Source organism: Dermacentor albipictus, chromosome 3, assembly GCF_038994185.2.
Source record: "Dermacentor albipictus isolate Rhodes 1998 colony chromosome 3, USDA_Dalb.pri_finalv2, whole genome shotgun sequence".
Classification (NCBI taxonomy): Eukaryota; Metazoa; Arthropoda; class Arachnida; order Ixodida; family Ixodidae; genus Dermacentor; species Dermacentor albipictus.
This window is the reverse complement of record NC_091823.1, coordinates 53,572,120-53,593,838: the sequence shown is the minus strand read 5'-3', so window position 1 is coordinate 53,593,838 and position 21,719 is coordinate 53,572,120. Positions and strand designations below refer to the sequence as shown.

Sequence of the window (21,719 nt, the reverse complement as noted above, 5' to 3'; positions counted from 1 at the left end):
TGGTCGAGCCACCGGTCAAAGGGGGACCGCGAAGAATGTTCTGCACGGACGCGGACAAAGGGCACGGGGCAGTTAATCTCCTCGTCGTTCCGTAGTTCTTTTCATAGCTCAGCGTGCAGTTCGAAGAAACGCAAGGTGGCAGGACGAGACCAGGTGGGGAGTAGCGACGCGGTCAATCGAGCTTGTGTTGAAAGCGGGGCGCGGGGACGCAAATTGGCAGGAGACCGTGACGTCTTGGGGGAGCTGATAGTGAGTCAGCCCTTTTGTGTTTCCTCGGCAGCCAGAGTAGTTTTCAAGCCGCGACCAGCTCGGGGACGGCTCAGAGTATGAGTCAGACATAAGCGTTTGGAAAGGGAGGCGAAGAGCCCTTCCGTAGAAATGGAATGTCTTGTTTTTTTTTTTATTTTGAGCATCGGAAAGTCTTTCGCGATTTGAGACTAGAGTTTCTTTCAATGTGTAAGGTATGAGCTCTGTTTGTGTTTTGGTTTGAGAAAGCTCCGAGATTTGAAAGATGCGTTTTATGTAAACATGTAGTCTCGCGAGATGCTCATTAATAAGTAGATAGGCTTTTTTTTGTGTGTGTGGGAGTAACCTGAAGGTCAAGGTTATCGTCGAAAGGCCTATGGTAAAGCGCGTGTGTTATTTAACCTTCTTTCTTTTTAAGTTTTGAATTTTCTAAGGTTAAGCGCGTAGATTTTCAGTGAGTGCATGATTTGCACTGAGAAGCGTTCTTAGTTCCATTAGCGCATGTCCTGTGTGGACGGAAGGAAGCAGATTTATGACTGGGTTGCTGGTGTGTGTTGAGGGCAGCCGTATTCTGACTTCTTTAGTGAGCGTGCGTGGAACGAGTTATTAAAAGACGCATTATTTTAAGAGTTCTGCGGAGTGTGTAAGTCCCGCAAGTTTAATTGTTCGTTTATGTCACGTGTCCTGTAGGACTTTCAGGGAAGAAATGTGAGTAAGCGTAAATGAAAAGTTTGCCTACAACGCAAGTACGCTTTCTGTTTAGTGACCACAAGGCTAGTGCGCTTGTGATTACGTGCTTGTGAGGTTGACCAGATTGTTCAGTGGCACCATTACGTGCGATAAGTACGCCACTGCGATAGATTGGAAACATGCTGTTCGTGTATAGTTAGGCCACTTAAGTTATGTTCGGCTGTTTTCATTTGTTGTTTGCATCGTCAACGACCCTTTTGTTTTGCAACAACAATAGTACTGTGGTCTTGTCGGCAATCGAGGAGAAATGGATAGCTGTTTGGAAGGGTGGTTGGAACTGTTTTGTCAAAATTGGGGAACTAAAAGATCAGGGTTGATTTTGACTCAGTAATAGCCTGGCGAGTCAGGGGTGAAGAGCCTGCGCTTACGCGTGGTGCAGCGCTGTGTTGTTTTGTTTGTTTGACGTTTGTTCTCCAGGGCCCAGGATCCTGAGGGTTGTCAAACGAGGCTCGACCCCAGTACCCTGCAGCTTCTTTCAGCGTTCCTCATGGCCAGCGAATTGAGTTCACCGGCCATTCAGAACAACCGCGGCGAGGACGAGCTGTTAGATATGGAGCTGTTTCCTGCGATTACTTCGAGTTCCCCAAACCACTTCGAGTCGCAGCACAGCTAATTGAGGAATGCAGAAGCAGGAAAGCGCATTCCAGAGAAGCGGCCGAGCAAACAAGTTTAGGGCAACAAGTTCACGTGCCAACAAGTTCGTGCGTCGCCGGGATTAGCAGGTGGGCCTCCAACAATGGAGCATGAGCAGCCCCCTCCTTCTCCTCGTTAGAAGTGCATTGCCAGTCTGCGAGGCAAGACCGCAGAGAGCCGCCAGGTGCGACACCGCGACACGGGCGCCTACCATTGGCTGAAAGTGGCGTCATCGGAGTGGACTCTCCTATTGGTCAAACATGACGTGACTTACAGTGCTCGGAGGGTTTATAAGAAGCCTTCCAGAGAGACCTGAGCATGCTGGGACATGCCCTGATTCCCTGTTTCACCTCTCTCGAACTTCTTGCCGCGGGCTGCAGCGTCCGAGTTGCTGCCGGCCCGTAATGACTGTACGACTGTTAATTGACGCTCACGTCCCTGTACATAATGTAGAATAAATCCCTCCCAAGTTTGTGGGTTTTCATCCCGAAGTCCCGTCCTTCAACCCCTACAGTGTGTGTGTGTGTGTGTGTGTGTGTGTGTGTATATATATATATATATATATATATATATAATGCCGAAATGATGAACAGGGCACAGGGTAATATCGCTAAGATATTAAAACCACAGTCGTGCTATTTAATGCACAAGTAGTTTGACCCTTGTGTCTTCTGAACAAGAAACCAACCCACAGCAGTTCAGAAACATTGCTCAAGCAAGTTGCTCATATTATTTTCCGCCATTCGCTACCCTTGTCTGACAAGTTTTTGTCGGGCGTCAGACTATGATGTTTATAAAATTGTTGTCCATGGGCCTCAGTGTCATGCAGGACAGTGACTACTTCGTCACATGCTATCATAAGGAAGCTCAGCAAGGAAGTCGCAATGACTTATCTGAGTGTAATTGTTCTTAACAGTGATCCAATTAAAATACAAATCACTAAAGAGAGACTGGACTGGACTAAATTCGACAGCAGCAGCCCTACTCCCAAGGGTACACCAATCATACAATGCAAATAACATCTACTTGCTGTCACAAACCTAAAATAGAATATAACATCAAAGCTTCTTTTTCAAGATGGAAGTGTAGATTTATTAGCCCTTTAAAATGTCGATGATAAGTTGACTTCTCATGACAAGGATTGCACTACCTTTACTTTTGACACAAATAACTAATATGCAATGTAGTTTACTATTTTTTTTTCAACGAGAGCAGTAGAAGTGCTATAGACATTCATGGTATCATATTTTCTTATTTAAAGAAATATGGCAATATAAATGCAGTTTAAAAAGTATATTTTTCATAAAATTTCTGAAATTTTTAATGTCAGTTAATGGGTTAAACTGTGTCCCTTCATAAAAGGTCTGTGACAGCTAAAAGCTTGAGAACCACTGCTGCAAACACAACAAAGGAAGTGCACTTTTGAAATTTCTGCCAGATTCATAACAAGCAGGTAGTTTCTGCAGAACTTACATGGAGGACGTCCCACACAGCTACGTTGCCAGCTGTGTCCTTGGTGATGACATAGCGCTTGTCATTGAGGACTGCATAATGCCTGATGCTGGGATTGCCTGTGTGGGAGACAGAGTGTGATCACCTGCGCACTCTGTGTCTGACAGATCTTCACTATCACGCACAAGCTTTGTGATTTTAAAGCTTTGTTTGATTTTGATAAAGCAGTACTGCTTTATGTCTATGCATTCAAAGAAAACATTGACAAAAAGAAAAAGAAGAAATAATACTTTGTACTGAAACAGTGCAGAACAATGCTTTACAGGTATACCACATATTTCAAGAGAAACTTCGAAATGTCTGGGCATGCACATAGTAGTGTTGTACCCATGACCTCCAACCAAGGATTTTCTATTGTTCTGTGGCACACCACAGGATGCCACGAGCTGTTTGGACTTCCCAATTTTCCGTCATAAAATTATGACGGAAAATTATACATAATATATGTGCTAAATATTTTTTTGGTTTCTTCATTATTGCCTCCCTTTCCCCCAGCCAATACATATTGAGACTCTGCAATATTAAATTGCCTCGTTATATTCGATTAGTTAACTAAATTATTGATTCACAACAGTTTTCTAAACACTTCCAAATCGTAGATCTTAATTGCTGCTACCATACAACCATACAACTGCAGTGTGCTCTTAATTAGTGGACAGAGCTATGTAACAGTTCACTCTTGCCTTTGATGCTGGTCTGCGGTTTCTGGCTGAGAGGCACCAGTATGTCGGTGTCATAGTCGTCCAGCTGGGAGCACCGGTTGTTCACAGGCTGCGTTCGACACCCAAGGTAGTGTTAGGAAATGAAAAACATGCACATGCATGAAGGGTGCAAAATTAGTTTTTTATTTTAAACACACCTTTTTCCCTGCAACATTATGAAAACATTCTAGTGATAGCAATTACAAGCTGAACAAAGCTAATTATTGCTATATGGCAAATTTACAATGACAAGCTGACATGCTGAAGGTTAATACAAAAGATGTTCAAAACCCATAAGAACAAAATTTAAAAATATCCACCCAGTGACCATCCCATGCTGGCAGTGCACAAAGGCAAAATAGCCACTTATCTTCTCTCAAATACTCTCAGTGAAACTATACAGCAGAGCAGGAGGCCTTACAAAGGCACCAAGAACAAAATTTAACAAGGACACAGCCAGCAATAAGCCTATTTAAGTATCTATACATAACTATAGGAATATGACAAGAGGCTCCCAGATGCGAGACACTTCATTGTGTACCAGTAAAGTGCATTTTGTGGAAGAAAGCCCACACTAGCCAATTAAAAAGAACATATATTGATGTTTTGGCACCTGTACAGCTGCTGAAATGTCAAATATATGGTCATTTTGAATTGGCAAGTGTATGCTTTCTTCTACTAATAACCTTCCCTAGCGAGACAATTTTTCATCAAACCCTTGACTATTAAGTACACTTTACTTCAGTACTTCCACTGCACTGGCACTGCCCAGCTTCGTTATGATACGTTCTTGCGGTTTAAGGCTGACCTTTTATGATGATATTCACGGATGTGTCACATGCCAAGATGTTTCAATTAATGGTCGAGCAGACGACAACAATGTCGTAAGTAGAGTGTCCACTAACCATTGAACCAATTCTCCTGTGTTGCCATGGTATTTTGTCCAATTTTGGAACACCTCAATGCATGCCAACATTCCTATGTGGCTCACATACCCACGTAGCTAGCTTATCTGTCCAGAACCAGCTCGGTGATGAGAAATTACACACTATTTTCTCACTCAACCCAAACATAATGACCAACACTGACATTTTTAGCATAAAATGGTAGCTTTTGTCACTGTTAAACACTGCAGCGATATTTTCTGATAGCCATCTTCATCAGCAGAGAACGGTGGTAGCCACAGGTATATGACATACCGTATTTACTCGCATAATGATCGCACTCGCATAATGATCGCACCCCTGAATTTTGTCGTCAAAATTCGATTTTTTTTATTTCCCGTGTAATGATCGCACCCCGAACTTGCCGCAGCGATATGTCGTGTGCCAAGTCTAGCTAATAATGATCGCGCTTACAATCTGTCGAATGCTACGCCAACGACTCGTCTGCACGCACCCAACATTCTTAAGCAGATGCCTCATTTCATTACTTTCATCACTTTCCGATCTTCCATGACAAAAAGAGGTACAACCTAACTTGCCTTTATTATGGGTAGGCTTTATAATGGTTGTGGTCAACAAAAGCAAAATAGGCGCCTTTCGATTCTTTTCATCGGCACTCGCGAGCACGCAACAAATCGCGCGCGGCAATGATAGTAGCCACGTTTACACGGAGACGTTAAATGTGTACCCTATTCATACACCGACGCTTGTAACACAGCTAAGATATTCGCCCACCTTTAGCGGAAACGTGCCGTGTTAGGATAGTAGTGAAGACAGACGCCGCAGTTTCCGCAGCACACCGGCCATGCGTTTCTGTCACTGTCTGCTAAGTGCGCCCGTCTGTTTCTGTCCCCTCAAAGTGGACATGGCTACGTTATAGCCGCAGATTTGTTGATATTAACGATATTATTCATCACTGATACGGAAGAAACTGTTTCAATGCACGTAATGTACTCACGAGAAGAAAAAATGATCGCGTTCGGCGCATTCGGCTTGCTCTGCCGGCCGCCATTTTTGTTTTGGTGTCCCACACCCGCATCCCGCAGCAAACGCGGGACGAAAAAAAAATTTTTTTTTTTGCGGGAAATTTAACCTGCGTAATGATCGCACCCCTGAATTTGCGTCAATTTTTCTGGCGAAAAAAGTGCGATCATTATGCGAGTAAATACGGTATATAACAATGTGTTGTGCGGAGATGGGGTTGGCACAAAAAAAGCTTGTACATACCCAGTTTCTGACGGTAGAGTCAGTAGTGGCAACCCACAAGGATGAAGTGTCACTCGAGAGCGTCATCTGTTGAGTGAAGCAGCAGAGAACAGTGTCTAATAATTTTTTTACAAACAAGAGAACAAACTTTCATAAACAAGCCAAATGAAATTGAAGAAAGTCAATTTTTTACAAAGAAGCCAGAGGCCACCACAATCATTGCACAGTTAGTTCGTACTTGAGATGACAAACTAGTGCAGCGCCAAATGTCTCTGAATGAAGACGATGAAACATTCTTTTAATGAAATCATTAATATAGTGAAATAATTGCGATTCTTGAAATTTCTATATATATACACAAGTAGTACTTACAATCCTGTTTTAACAGACCGATATCCTCCAATAAATACCGTTAAACCTTGATATAACGAAGCACCTAACTTTTTATAACTTCTTGTCTATAGAACACCATGTATGTTTTTTGAACCTCAATATAATGAAGAGTGTTTATACACCATCTCAATATAACAAAATTCAACTGCTGCCATGAAGGAATACAGAGACAATAAATGGAAACTTCCACAGATGCAGATAACCAAATGGTTGAATTAGAAGTTGCTGCTTCCAAATGCATCTCTCAAATTGTGCATGGGACCGGAGCAGTGTCATGTTCTGTATAAAGTCCAAGTGTGATAAGATCCTATCGTGCTCGGCACGCCATATGCTTTGGGTGCGAGTGAAAGTGTGTGAGGGTGAGCCAAGAAGGATGGTGGCTTGATGAGCGCTGTCTTCCCGAACGAGCAAAGGGAAAGGGAGCGAGCTCACGGTAACGCGATCAAGTGTGAGCGAGTGCGGAAGGAGAAGTGGTGGTGAAGAGAGTGGGAGGCAGATTGGCGCACGTCTCTTTTTCCAGCGTGGCCGTGGCTGTGCATGGCTGTCAGCGTGGCTCAGCACGTACGCAACCCATGCACCCTGTTTTAGAGGTAACCTACCATGTGTGCAAATACTCCGCGACTTCTGAGATGACGTGGTATCAAAGCACTGTCTTCTCACACATTTAGTGCTGGAGGTTGCATAATCTCGAGTTTCGGGAACATGTTCCAGCGAGAGGCAGACAAAGCATTCACTGCCCATTGCCATCACTTTCATGATAGTGTCATCCCAGTGCAGGTGACATTCAGCCGCGGGGGGTGGAGTGGACACAAAAGTGTGGCTGTCTTCGCTTTGTTCTGTCGAGGTGAAGATATCGTCGACGACATGGCATGAAACTGTATCTTTTGTCGCCAAGTCTCAAATTCAACAAAATGATTTTTTTCTCATTCAACTTTGCCTTTTCTGATTGCCTGATAATTCGGAAAATCTTGCGGCCTTTTCGTGTAACAAAAATAGATTGGCGACAAATTTAGGGATAGAAAAACAAATTGACGATTCTACCAACTTTGTTTTATTAATGTTTATCTGTAGCATACATGCCAACCTTGGGACCTATAAATTCAGGATATTCGCCGTGCAGGGGGGGGGGGGGGTGAGGAGTATGGGATAAACTGATGAAAAAGCCAGTCATTATGCTTCACATATTACCCCTCTTTGAATCTCGCACAATTCTCAATGCATGTTTCAATCTGCAGTGAACTCAGTTAGGACTACACTGCCTAACCACAAATGGCTTGGATTTCAATCTGACTTCAGCAAACTACCAAGCTCAATATCGCAGTTACGATGATGCTTTTTTTTTTTTTTCACATGGTGGTGCTGGAGCAGTTTTCGGGAGATTGATGGCATTGCCCATACAATCAGGACTGGTCAGAATTTGGGAGTCTCCCAAACAAATTGGGAGAGTTGGTAGGTATGATATATATATATATATATATATATATATATATATATATATATATATATATATATATATATATATATATATATATATATATATATATATATATATATATATATCTTGTTTGCCTCAGAATAAAATATATCGATCATTTTCCGCAGCATGGGGCAAAATATTCGTGTCCACTTGTACTATTAAGAGAAACAACCACTTTAAACTGGTTCACAAATCTGTTTTGCCTTTTCTTTAAATACCTTTACCTATGTTAAAGCTGTGCAAGCTTGGCATATACAGTCGGCTTCTGTTAATTCTACCTTGATGGAACTGACGAAATTGATAGAACTATCTGGCAGGCTGAATGAACAAGATGCAGAAAAAAGGTCAAAACCCACCGCTGATTCATTTGGCAGTACCTCCCCGATTCTAAAGGAATCCCGAATCTAATGCACGCCTGCTTTTTATGTGCCCACAGCAGAAAAATAATGTAGAAGTGATATTAAAGCATCTAAACAAAGCAGAAATCTAATGCACACCCAATTTTTTAGCAATTTAAACAGGCAAGATTCTGCTATGTGTTTTGCAATGGTGGCCAATTTCCTAACATCAGGATTAGGCACACAGGTTTCTGAAGAGCCCATAACCCAGCTTGGGAAAAAAAAAAAAAAAACAAGAGTAGCATATACATGATGCACTGACGATCGTGTTTGCAAGGTATTGTGAAGCTGCGAGCAGCGGCAATAACTAAAATTTAAAACCAAAGGCCGTGCGCCCTTTTCTCTTTATGAAGCCTGCTCCCAGCCAGAAAGTCATGGTCAAAAGCACAAATGCCTCTTTGCAGTGCATGTTTTGTCACTCACCATGACTAATCATGCAATGCAGAAGGCACAACACCGGAAGAAAAAAAAAAAGGAAGAGAAGAAAGAAAAGGAGGCGGGGCCTGATGCTGCGGTTCGTCCTTTGGTTCCGCTGGCAGTGATGCTCGCCTCCTGGCGGCATGGTAACAGGACAGTTAAAATTTCTTCTATTTCCTTCAATAATAAACCATTCGGAAAATTATTTCAGTAGAACCCTCTTTAGACGGTGTTTTATAGCTTCTAATGCAAATAAAAATTCGCAATGAGGCCCGGTGAAGGGTACTTTAAAGTCAGCATCGCCGCAATACAGCCACATGATATGGAAAAGCATACAAATGCAGTGAATGTTTTTTTTTTTTTTTAAATCCGATTCCATTGCACAGGCAATTGTCGGCCCAATTTTATTGCAGATAAGACGCAGTTTCGCTCGAAAGGCAAAGCATCGATTGCGATAGCAAATTAGTAAACAGTTATGCGAAGTAAGGATAGTAGTTTAATCGGCCTTATAAGCTCGGAAAACATTCGCTTACTAACTGAATTAACAAGCACGGTGTCAGCGCGCACAGGCAAACATGAACACATCACACTCTATGATCGCGGATACTCGCTGTCCAAATGCTGGTGTGAGCAAGTGCAGCAGAAGCAGTGAGCGAAGTTACCTTCATGCTGTCTATTGCTTCAACGCAAACAGCACGAACAAGGAAGGCTATGAGCCATCTGCAGATACCTTGTAGGGTAGGGCGCACAAGACCGCACACTGCCACGCAAAATATGTATTGCTGGTGGAGTAAAAGCCCCCTCCCTCCCTTTCTCCCACGCTGTCTCCCCACTTTCCTCCCTTTTGCCCACTAGAATGAGCCACGACCGTGAGTTCCCCTTACGCCCAGTCGCGAAACATGCAGTTGCTGCCGAAGCCCAACGCCACCCTCCTGCCCATTCCCCCACGGCCTTTCACGCGGCAGAAGACTGCAAGTTTGCTATTCGCCTTCCTCCTCCATGTGCGCCAGATTGAGCTGCGATCATTGGCTCCTCTCACGCGCTTTCACTCGCCCATACAGCATATGGCACGGTGATGGTATTATCACCCTTGGACTTTACATGGAACAACACGCCAATGGCAGAAATGTGCCTGGAGTGTCCATATAACTTCTGTCGCAATAAAAACACAAAGGTGCGCATTATTCTCAAGTAAATGCTGTAACTGGACACTGCAAGCTACCGTTATTGCTTGAAGATCTTCCTAGGATAGGCTGAAAAGCATTTTCGACTGGAGATGATGTGTGTTCACTGTCCTGTGAAGCTCCCAAGACAATCTGTGACTAAAGGGGTCACTACTGGGGTCACCATATAGGAGTGAGGCACATGTAAGCTGACTGGTCAAGCTTGAATTATCTGGAAAATGGCAATTTTAGGATTGAAATAACGAACGTTTCGGCCCATAGAAATGCATGGACACTGGCCTGAACCTTTGGTCAGGATCAAATTAAAAAAACAAAAAAAAACAAAAGAGAATTAACCAGAGTCAAATTATGGAAGTTTACTGCAATCAATGTTTCTATTTAGTGTTCCATGCATTCCCACTTCATCAATTACCTTGAGGACTGGTGCAGTTTCTTCACAGACAAGCGCACGATTGTCAGGGTTCCTCAGGTCAGTCATAAATATTTTGCGATCCCGGCCACCAGAGAATACTGTCGTGAAGCTTTCATTCACCTGCCAAAGAAAGTACAGCAACCATGTCGGTATCTAAAATATTACCACAGAAAACACACAAATCTGCCTGCAGAAAAGGTTTTGTTGGAGAAAGGAAATTTCAAGATTGTAAATTACGCTAAACAGAATTCATCAGAGAAAACATCAGTTAAGAACAGAATTAGTGAAAGATTCAAAATGGAAATAAAAAGTAGAACTTGTACTGGCTAATTCATAGTGCATATGAAAAACTACATTGCAAGCGCTTTCATTTCAGATATTTCTTTAAGCCAGTAACTATGGAAGTAAAACTCTCAAAAAGTGATGCTCCACTGCTCTGAATGTGCTGACTGTAGCACAGGCTGCAGCTATCTGTTGCAAAACTTTCTTCTCTTACTGTCAGCTTCATGAAGTAGTACAAGTACAAACTTGATCTAGAAGGTTTTGAGGAAATGGTTAAGTCAAGTTGCCCACTACACCTGGACAAGGTAATACATAATACCGAGAACATTCAGAAATGACGAAACAAATTATCGAAGCTTCTTATGATAAGGCAGCAGCCACACTATGCTCGCAAGAATATGCTAATCGCCCAAAAACATTACAAACAGCGGCTACTCACCTGCAGTGCCCAGACACCTTCGTCGTGAACTCGTATCGTGGCCACACACCGCTGCTGTCCCAACGACCATAGCCGAATCGTCCCATCTGAGCTACCAGAAAGACACTGCAAAGTATACCAAGTTGGGTATATATAGGTGGTGTATAAGAAACAGAAAATTTGTCATTTATCACAAAACCTTAAATGTAAACTTGACATTTTGCTGTTAAATGAGTCATACTAACAAAAAACACGTGTTTAATTTGGCATTAAAGGAGCTTAGAAATAAAAGAAAAAGGTCAGCCTATTAGCAAGGCTTGAAAAGTGAAAGTGCAGCTGAATAAAATTCAAGTAGCTAAGAAAGTACGTAATTTTTTAGACTACGGACAATAAAGCTTAGGACGTCCATAACACAAACTGTCTGGCACAGTAAGACCACCGCTGTAAGCATGGGATTTCGAGATTCCTGCCATTAACAATTCAAACAACCTGCTTTAAAGTCAAAGCAATCCAGTACATTTTCTGCTAGACTGGCATCTGTCTTGCTGGCTATCCATATGTCAAAACGAGCGAGTTAGTTCACGTCCGACTTGTTTACACATTGTAGTTGTTAGTGACCACCTTAAAGGAGCAATAGATAGCAAAAGAAGTTGACCTGCGTTGTAAATTTGAAATTACCCTTCCAGACACCAGAAAAGCCACTCTTACTACGAGAAGCAGCCTGACAAGCCATAAAGAGCCACAAACGAAAGATGTGTGGCAAAGCTGCCTTGACGTTTTCGCACCAACTTGCCACGATGTCATGAATTTTGAAAGTGTCTGCTAATGCCTCAATAACTATTTATCTGTAAGAATGGACTACATTGTATTCTGAGTCAATGCCCAAACTTAACAAGTTTCAGAAACTTATACTGAAGCACAACTGCCCAAATAGCGAAAAGAAGAAAGAAAGGAAAAATAAATATTTTATTCATTACATCATAGCTTACGGCACAAAAACTTGAGAAGTGGAAGTTAGCTTTTATTTTCTTCTCTTGTAATCTACTTCCTAACCAATTTATAGTTTTTAAAGAAAACTGATTTTGTGTTTGTCTTTAGGGTTCCTTTAGCCCTTTTAGGGTCAATTTTTTTCGCCCTTAGGTGACCGCCCAGGGTCAATTTTTTTTACTGCAGAGTCCAAGTCTTCTGAGGGACCTATTTCAAAAAAAAATTTGCCGTAATTTTTCTCGGGTGACTGTAAAGTGAGAAAACAATATTTTGCATTGGTATATATGTACTCTTTATTCAAGAATAACAACAGAAAAAGAAAATAATCTTATAAGAATAAAAAATTTGATGCATTGTTTAATTCACAGCTTAGAATGTGCACAAACGAGAATATTTCGCAAGTCTCAAATGTTCCTGCTTTTACACTAATATTTGCATCCATAGCCTAATCGAACTGCGTAGGTGAGTGCACCCAAGACAACTATGTGGTTGTGTACCTGTCAAAAAAGCAAAACGTGTGACAAACTTCCGCTAATCTTCATCTTATCGCCACTCAAAGGCAATTACATATCCCGAGTCTCCCCAAAAAAAGAAAAGGAAACACATGCACAGCGGCATCCTTCCTATTCTCACCCCTGTGAGCACTAAACGAGCGAGAAACAGGCGGCCGCCCTTTGAGCGATTAGTAACGAGATAGCCATCAGTTTTGCAAGTGCAAGAAGCTGAAACCGCCCGGGGAACGAAACCCAAACCGCCACCCGCCCGCGTGCGCACCCATGTGTGAGAGGTAGCATATAGACAGGCCGGAGCAAACTAGTTCTAAAGCAAACCATTCAACGAAAACCGAGAGAGGGAGGTGCGAGAAAAAAATTCCCTGTATTCCTACATAGTGGCAGCACATGCCAGGAAAGAACAAATTAGGAAATTGGTGCGCTTTTTAAACATACAGACAGCGCCGTAAATATACGGCATCAACCATTTTGGACTTGTTCGCGGTGCCGTATATTTACGTCATTGACCCTGAAAGGGTTGATGTCCCATTTGGCTTATAAATGCTATAAGTAGAGTTTGTGTTGGAAATGGTGACTAGATAAGGATCCCACATTTTGGTGGAGGTGAGATGAGAGAAGTAGTAATAGTAAAAGCTTTATTGCTAGCTTGAGGCAGTCTAGGAGAAATGGTCGGGCCCTCAGTTAAAGGTGCCGCTAACTTCCGATGTCCGCCTGACCACACTGGTGTATTAGGGCCAATGGGCCCTCCAGGTCCAAGCTAGACAGAAGCACGTCCCACTGCTCTGTTGGTGTGGTGTGTGTTGAGAGTTCTCGTGTGGGGCGTAAATCTGGCTGGATTTTAGTGCATCCCAATGTAATGTGGATGAGTGTAAAGCTCTGTCCACACCAGGGCCATCCCGACCGTGGGTATCTGGCTGGAAACATGGCATCATTCTGTGCAGGTGTGGAAACACTCCGGTTTGAACCTTTCTTTGTCTAATCATGTGCGTCTCTCCCATCCAGATCTTTGTGAGAGGACAAATAGGTTTGTTACGCAATTCGTTGGTGAGCAAGGATCTCAAGTGGTTGTCCTATAATGATTTGCGGTTGGACCTCCGGAGGCACTGTGCGAATCCGCCGCATCGCCTGGTTAGCAAGAACTTCAGAGATAGTGTTTGTTCTCTCGTTACCCTCCAGGCCCTCGTCACCTGGGCAGTACACGATCCAGTGGTGGTGCGTGAATGAACTCCCTATGAGCCATGGGCTCCTGGCGGTTATTCTACCCTTTAGGTATAGGCTGCACGCCTCTCTCAAATCCGAGATGATCACCATGTTTTTCTGTGAAATCCACCTGCAGCACCTATTTAAGATCAGCGTATCTCACAATGTGAATGAAGTGGCTGGATCTATAAGCTCAGGGGGAAAAGTCAAATTCCTCAAGGTTAAACAACCTTGATCTAATTAAGTTCAAGGTTAGTGAGAAGAGCTTGAGGCAAACACTATGCACACTCCCAGTATGAGTAATTCTATTACTATCACAACACTCCATGCAACAAATAAATAAATAAATAAATAAATAAATAAATAAATTAGAAGAATGTTTTTAGAAGTTTAATGTTACCACAGATTGCAGATAAGGTTGCAGCGAAAAGAAAGAGAGAGAGACAACAGCTCCCATACCTGAGTGCCCTCCCGGTTGAGAACAAGCGCTTTGACATTGTCTGTATGACCCTTGAGCTTAGGCATCTTCTGGCATGTCCTGGGGTCCCAAACACGGATCACTTTCTCGGTGGAACCCGAAACAATCACCGTGCCTGGTGGATTCATTGCCAGGCTGTAGATGCTGTCTTTATTGTCTGTCAGTGAAGATGCTGCACCAATGAAGCAGAAGATGCAAAAGGCAACGACAAAATCAGAGGCCAGCCACAAATAGAACAAACGACAGACATGAGGGCAATGACACAAGTGACAAGCACAAGTGACGAAGGGCAATGTTCTCGTACAACCACTCTCAATGATATCCCTTTTATTGCATTGTAGCTGACTAAGAAAATACAAGTGGATGTGAGCTTCCACTGGCATTCCTTTATTGTTACATAGATTTCAAAGGCGTCAAGAGAATGCCTGTCACTCTAAGAGATGTGTCACGCAGAATGTTGCATTGTGCAAAAGTGGAAGGATGCCCAACGCTGATTATAGATGACATGGCCCAAGATGGCTTTGAACAGGGCTGCATGGCTTTGCATTAATGATGTAGTAACATTGCAGTTGCAAAGGACCGAAATGTGAAACTAGACACTTTATGCGCAAGTGGGCACGCACTGCACACCACAGATTCATTTCTTAATTTAAAATTACACTCTAGGATTTTACGGGCAAAAACCTCTATCTAATTATGAGGCACGTCGTAGTGGGGGACTTAGGATTAATTTTGGCTATCTCTGGTTATTTATCATGCACTTAAATTTAAGTACACAAGCGTTTTTGCATTCTGTCCCATACAAATGTGGCCCCCGCCACTGAGACTGAACCTGCAACCTAGAGCCGAGTGGTGCGATGCCATGGCCACTGAGCTACTGCAACAGGTCCTGTTCTGCTTTCTTCAATTCCAAGCCTTTCATGAACACGTCCCAAAGGTGTCACTTGATTATGCATTGCGTCTTACGACAGACAGTTGTGCATCACACACTGACCTTCAGTCCCATGCAAGCAAAAGTTACTTCAAAGAAGTACAGACACTGTGACATGCCTCCTGAATTTGATTTTGCAAAATTTAATTTTTCTGATCAGCTGTAATCCAGCTGCCCTCTGCAATGTGGAGGACTGCTCCACTACCAATTTGGTAGGCTACTATTGTTCACACACAGGCACTTGCACAGCCTCTTGAATCTGCGCATCATCTTTTCTTTAAAAATGCGCAATCCAATAAAACATCTTCACAAGTCTCTCAGAGTTATGTTTTAGTGAAAGTCGTGCAAAAATGCAATGCACAAAAAGAGCTGTGATTGCTTGGGTAAAAAAAATGGAAAAAAGAAAAGGACTTCACAGGCAAGCAGCAAACATTACATATATAGTGAAGATTAAGGCAGCAATTAACTGCCTAACTTAAGGATGCAGTAACACAAAGCCGAAAAGTGAAGTCCTCGGTGGTTCTCACCCAAAGTGAGGCAGTGGAGTCAGCGTAGTGGGGAGGGGGCCAGTATCCAGGGCAAGGCAGGGAAAGAGAGATACCACAATGAAATGAAATAAAGAAAAATGCGCAACCCGAGATAAGAAAATAATGAGGGAGGAGGTGATAAGGAAAGGGAACAAGACCCAAATGAAGAAAGCGCAAACCCCTTCAAGGACCAGAGAGACAAGGCAGTCCCTGAAGATGAATGAGATGCAGTATCAGGTGTTTCAGATACAAAGTCAGCAAAATTGGACCACGATCAGTTCCTCAGCAAATATGATAACCACTTCACAAGCAGTAAATTTGAACAACCCAAGTGAGGAGTTTCCAGTACGGCAGAACAATACAGAGGCATCACACCAGCAAGACAGAGATCTAGACATAAGGCAAGCAAGAACCACAGTGATAAAAGCAGATAAGAGCTCCACAAAAAATCTTGGTGAAACACGGCAACCAAGTATATGTCGAAGGTTCAGCATGGCAGTGAAGATGTAAGAAAGGGGACATGATAACAGGTTCTGCAATCACTGATGTCAGGAACAGCAGGGTTAGCAAAGAGAATACTAGGTATGCAGTACACAGGTATTTGAGAACATAATGATGATTTTGGACAAACCAATGATGTTTCACAGAAAATTAATATATACTATTTACACCAAATGTTGTAGACTGTTGTAGACTAAACGCACCAATGTAGCTGACTGAATGGTAGCTTCAAAAGTGACTGCGTGCACCAATCAGGTGATGCAAGTTAATGTTATTTATTCTGCTACAGCAGCATTTGAGGAGTTTTTCATATTGCATGGCTGTTTGCTAGTACGTACCCCTATCAGTGATGCTCCAAACTGGGTTGTCTACTGAGTAACTGGTAAATGGGAGGCCATGAAGGGTGTAATGTGGTCACAGAATTTCACAGCTAGTCACTCTAGGGTTGCGCATGCAGTATGGGAGGATGCAAGTTCATCCCGCAAGGCTAGTATCTGATGTCCACATGCACAAAAAGCCTAATTATTGATACCATCACCTGAAGCTTCTTGGCAATGGCCAACACTAACTTTCTAGGTTTGTTACTAACAATGGCTTGCACCTCCTGGACAAACTCAACCACCAGGATGATGTCTGATCATTGTAAATGCTTTTTTGTTTTTCCACAGCATTGCTACATCACCATTAGAACTCATGAGCTCTTTCTTAACCTTGAAAACAAAGGATCTTGTCAAATTCAGGAAGGCGGTGGTCTTCCAATCATTGTGACTAGTAGGTAAGGCTACTAGGAGAGTATGCATTTTCATCTGTATGAAAATAGAAGCTGGTACGATTAAACAAACATGCCATACAGGTGAGAGTGGAGCGAATATTAAGTTAAGCAACTAGACAGGAGCTTAACTATATACTAATGAGCATGCTCACTTGTACGCTGCTTGAAAGCCATGCTCTCAAATACCTCATGCATCCGGTATTAGAACACAAAACAGAACTATTTCAATAAGAAATCAAAATAAGAAAGTACATTGAAAAAACTAGACGTATTCATGTCGAAATTCAACGTGGATGCACGAAGTCGAAACAGGTTGTGTTTCAGAGTGCTTGAAAATTGGACTGTAAGCAGGCTAAGTTCCTAACTATCTAGCAGTTACCAATGCGAGATATGTGCCTCAGTAAGGTAAGAACACCAAGACAGAAGAACAAAACGAAGAGAGAAGTAGGAGAATGAGATGCATTGTTGTAGTCCAATCTTATGTCCTATAAAAGAAACAAATGGCAAGAGTGATAATAGCAGAATTAGTTCCCAGACATGGGGTTAAGGGAACTGCAGGAACAATGATAATTTATGCCATGAAAGACGGCCTCAAGGAATATGGAGCACTTACTCTTGAAAAAGACATCATTAAGCAAAAGGATGAATGTAGAAAAACTCAGACAAAAGCAGAAAGTAATAAAAATTATTGGGTTCAAACAGGATGTGGAAGATGATGTGATGGTACCAAGGATCACCAAGCAGAACAACATCCACTGAACAGAAGAGATATATATAAAACATGGCGGTATCGGCTTCACGTTACAAAAATTATAGGGTGCAGATATGTCAACCTTTCCTTGATCGAGGGTCCTTTCCATGACAATACTTACATTCTTTGAAGTGCAAGGTGTGCCAAATATGTACACTTGGAAAGGAGGTGTCCCAAAACTGAATCATTATGTGCACTGTGGGATACCATCATCGTGAGAAATGCAAAAGTCGTAAGCTCAGATGCGTCAACTGTTATCAGTACTAGGAAAGTAGTCACACACTGCCAATTATACCTGATGGTCAGTGCCCATTATACCTGATGTCAATGGAGCTGGCGAGGCAACAAACGTTGCAGACTCAAGATAAATTAATCCACAGCTATATATACCCACAGGTTTGACAGTTTTTACCTAGAAATTATTGTCCCCGATTTTTTTTACAGTCGCTTTTTCACAGCTGCAGCTACAAATACAAACTTTTGAAAATCCATGACCTGTGTATCTGATCTGTTCTATGTGCTACCAAGAACATTTAACAACCATTTAAGATTTCTTGTTATGGCATTAAAATACTTTCACCTCAACAAGATCACATATGCAAGAGAAACATATGATAGTATCTCCACTCCTCCATTTTAGTATACTCATCTGAACTGTCCAGTCACTCAGTTACAAAGTAACTTGTGTGTGAAATAGTGAGCCTGTTCTTCAGAACAAGGCTGGGCCGACAATTTCAGTTAAAGAAACTTAAAAGTGACATCTTGTTCTAGGTGTTATCAGCTTCTTGACGAATATATTGTGCAGTTTCTGCAGTGTTTGAAAACATCTGTTGCTTTTGTCAATGCCATCTTGTTCAGCTTCATTTGTGCTGGTGACCTGAACAATACTGCAACAAAAAATTATTTTTATAAACTTGAAGCTAATAGTTTTAAGAACAAATGGTTGGTGGAATAATGTTACTATTGCTACAAAGGTGACAGATGTATACATTACCACAAGCATTCCTTAGAAATGTAAGCTTAAAAAAAGAAAAACTAGGGATTCCTGCCTAAAGCTTAGGTTACCATTTGCCGATATTTATATATTTAACAAAAAATTACAATTTAATTCAAAACGTTTTTCATTGCTTACCATACAAAACAGTTGCTTCAACATACTCTTCCACTTTGAAATGTAGCAAATTTTCAATTTTCCACACTACACTTCCAAACATGCAAAAAACTAACCCTAAAAGCTTTTGGAATGTGGTATACAAAAACTAAACCACAGTGACCACAAGTACGCTTGATCCTGTCCACCTCGTGATCTGGTGTCAACACATCTCTGTGCCTCTGTATTTAATGGCACTCTTGTTCAGTAAGTTTCATCTACAACACCTTATGATATACCTAAGCTTCCACAGTTCAATGACTTTCCCATGGATCTGATAGTTTTTGATTCGGTTGGAATCGCAACACTAATAGACAAACTAAAACAATGTTCCACTTGTGGTTTTGATAAAATTAACATGAAGTTCCTAAAGAACACAAAGGAGTGCTGCTCAATTGTTTTAGTGTGTATATTTTTATGCTTGTATGACTCGGGTTCTTTACCCAAAGTAAAATTGTGCCTATTTTCAAGTCAGGACAAAGAAGTAACCCATTAAAAGCATATTTAGTGCCAGCAAACAAGGACGGAAGGGAGACGACACCACAATGCGCATTGTGGTGTCGTCTCCCTTCTGTCCTTGTTTGCTGGCGCTAAATATGCTTTCAGCTTACCAACACGCCCAACTAATGGTAACCCATTATACTTCTGACCTATGCATATCCTTTACGTCAGTTCCATGTAATATTTTTCAGCATGCTTTTTTAAGCCTTTTGTCAATTTTTCAGAGGATAGCAGTTCTTTCTAGACATCCCAACATGGCTTCTGAAAGTTTTCTTGCGCAAAAATCAACTTATAACTTTCCCAAATGACTTAAATGTGTATATTGACTCTGGCTTTAGTGTGGATTGTATTTTGTAAGACTTTTTTTAAAGACTTTTGATAAAGTTAATCCCTCTTTGTTGTTACATAAACTGAATGTGTTAAATGTTGACCCACAAGTACTTGATTGGATCAGTAAATTGCTTTCCTGCCGTGTCCAGTATGTTACAGCTAACTCTGACTCCCCGCCAGCTCCAGTCAGCTCTGGTGTACCTCAAGGATGAATCCTTGGCTTCCTTTTAGTTCTACTTGCCTAATAACATTTCTCCCTGACTTTGTTTGTTCGTAGATTAGTGTTACTAACTGGAAAATAAGTAACAATTTGGACATGACATTACTTCAGAATGATCTAGATAACAAAACTGAGTGTTGCCACATATGGCACATGGCATTAAATACTAATAAATGCAAAACAATGCACGTAACTAGTTGGTATGTTATCTCTTGTCCGATTTCATAATATTGATCACTTAGTAGGCAAAGTGAATGAAACCTTAGGCTACTTGAAAATAAACTTCTAACATGCCCCACTGTAACTAAAATTGTTACCTTATACTACCTACATTCGGTCTGAACTAGAATACGCCTCACCTGTGTGGGACTCTCATAACATTACACTTATACAAGCTACTGAGGCAGTACAAAAGCATTCCACTTGTTTCATTTGAGCTTACTACCATTGCAGTGCTAGGATTACAGAAATGAAAACTACTCTGAATCTTCCCTCCCAAGCTAGTCGTAGAGAACAGTCACACGTCTTTTTCATAAAGTGCATTTCCACAACCCTGCTCCTTTTTACTTATACTTCCAGCACAGTTTCGCTCACAACAGCTTCATCATCCCCACAAGGTTAGCATATCATATTTTTCAACGATTGCATGCTCACAATAATTTGTTCCCAGAACAGCATGGGACTAGAATCACTTACCCATCTCCATAACAAACATAAGTGATCCAAGTGCTTTTAAAAATGTGCTATCAAGCCTGCTGTAAACATACTCTAGAAATAATTATTTCTTGGGTCCTTTTTACTTGAAATGTGTAACCTGCTCGGTATTATGCTTTTTTTCTTTCTGTTTTGTTTTACTATGTATGGCCCTCCCCTCTGTAGTGTAAATATACCCTGAGGGGACTGCAAGTAAATAAATAAATATATAAATAAAAAAATCATGAGCCATTCCACTCTGTGAAGGTAGTAGACCAGAGAAGCTGTTTAGCACACGACACGGAGGTGATCCATAATCTTGAGCAAAGCTACGAACTCATTGTCTTGATGAGTGGTCATAGTGATAAAAGGTATGCATACTCATTTATTGTCTTGATCGGTGGTTATTATTTCACTTGCAACTGCAATCACATTCTTCGAAAATGTCAAATCGATGCACGTACACCACTGGGTGGTTGGTTGGGCCTGATTGGTGTGGTATCGCAAGGGATATGTTTGCAACAGGGAACGCGTAAACCGCTCCCTTTTTGGTACTGACACATCCACGTTGAAATCACCGATAACGTCAACAGGGGTAGTGTCATCGCAGCTAATTCACACAAAGAGAGTAGCCATGAGCTTTATGGGATTAGGAATAATTGCATTTTTTGCTTGCTTACAGGGGTATGAGCCACTGATGACAGGTTTTGTTCATGGAGAACAAAAATGCACCAAACCCTAGCCATATACAGCTTCACTGTAATAAATCACACTACAACTGAAACTGATCTAGCTAAATTTCAAGAACTTATGTGCATTGATGCACTGACAACACCTGATCTTTCCTTTGACATGACTTCTAAAGGCCATCCTTTTGTAATGTTTGCACTGTTTTATTGTATTCTTTCTGTTAATGGACGTGCGTAGGTGTGTATCTTTGAATTACCTGTTATATTTGCAGTATCACTAAAGACAGTTTACAAATAGAGCTTTTAACGTATGCTGTCGACCTTACAGTTACATGGATTGTGCAAACATTTAACAGCTACTCTTCCTCAAATAATCTAGACAGCACAAGTAACAGTTCTCTTCAAAAAATGTTATAGGAATTAAGTTGGAAAACATTGGCCATTATATAGACAACTCATTTGTTCTAAGACATTAGAAAACGTCATTATAAAGTGAGCTATCAA

The 21,719-nt window shown here is 41.6% G+C and overlaps 1 protein-coding gene across 2 annotated transcripts in view; it reads right to left on the bottom strand.

Annotated features, from left to right (window-relative positions):
* LOC139057377 (WD repeat-containing protein 48) overlaps positions 1-21,719 on the bottom strand; it is a 69,791-nt gene that overhangs the window by 35,607 nt on the left and 12,465 nt on the right. For both annotated transcript variants that reach the window (XM_070535450.1, XM_070535449.1), the window contains exons 6-11: positions 14,132-14,322; positions 10,995-11,099; positions 10,274-10,393; positions 6,014-6,079; positions 3,825-3,912; positions 3,103-3,200 (exon numbers count right to left, since the gene is read on the bottom strand). In XM_070535450.1, the coding sequence (XP_070391551.1) occupies positions 3,103-3,200; positions 3,825-3,912; positions 6,014-6,079; positions 10,274-10,393; positions 10,995-11,099; positions 14,132-14,322 (668 nt within the window). The remainder of the gene's footprint in view (positions 1-3,102; positions 3,201-3,824; positions 3,913-6,013; positions 6,080-10,273; positions 10,394-10,994; positions 11,100-14,131; positions 14,323-21,719) is intronic.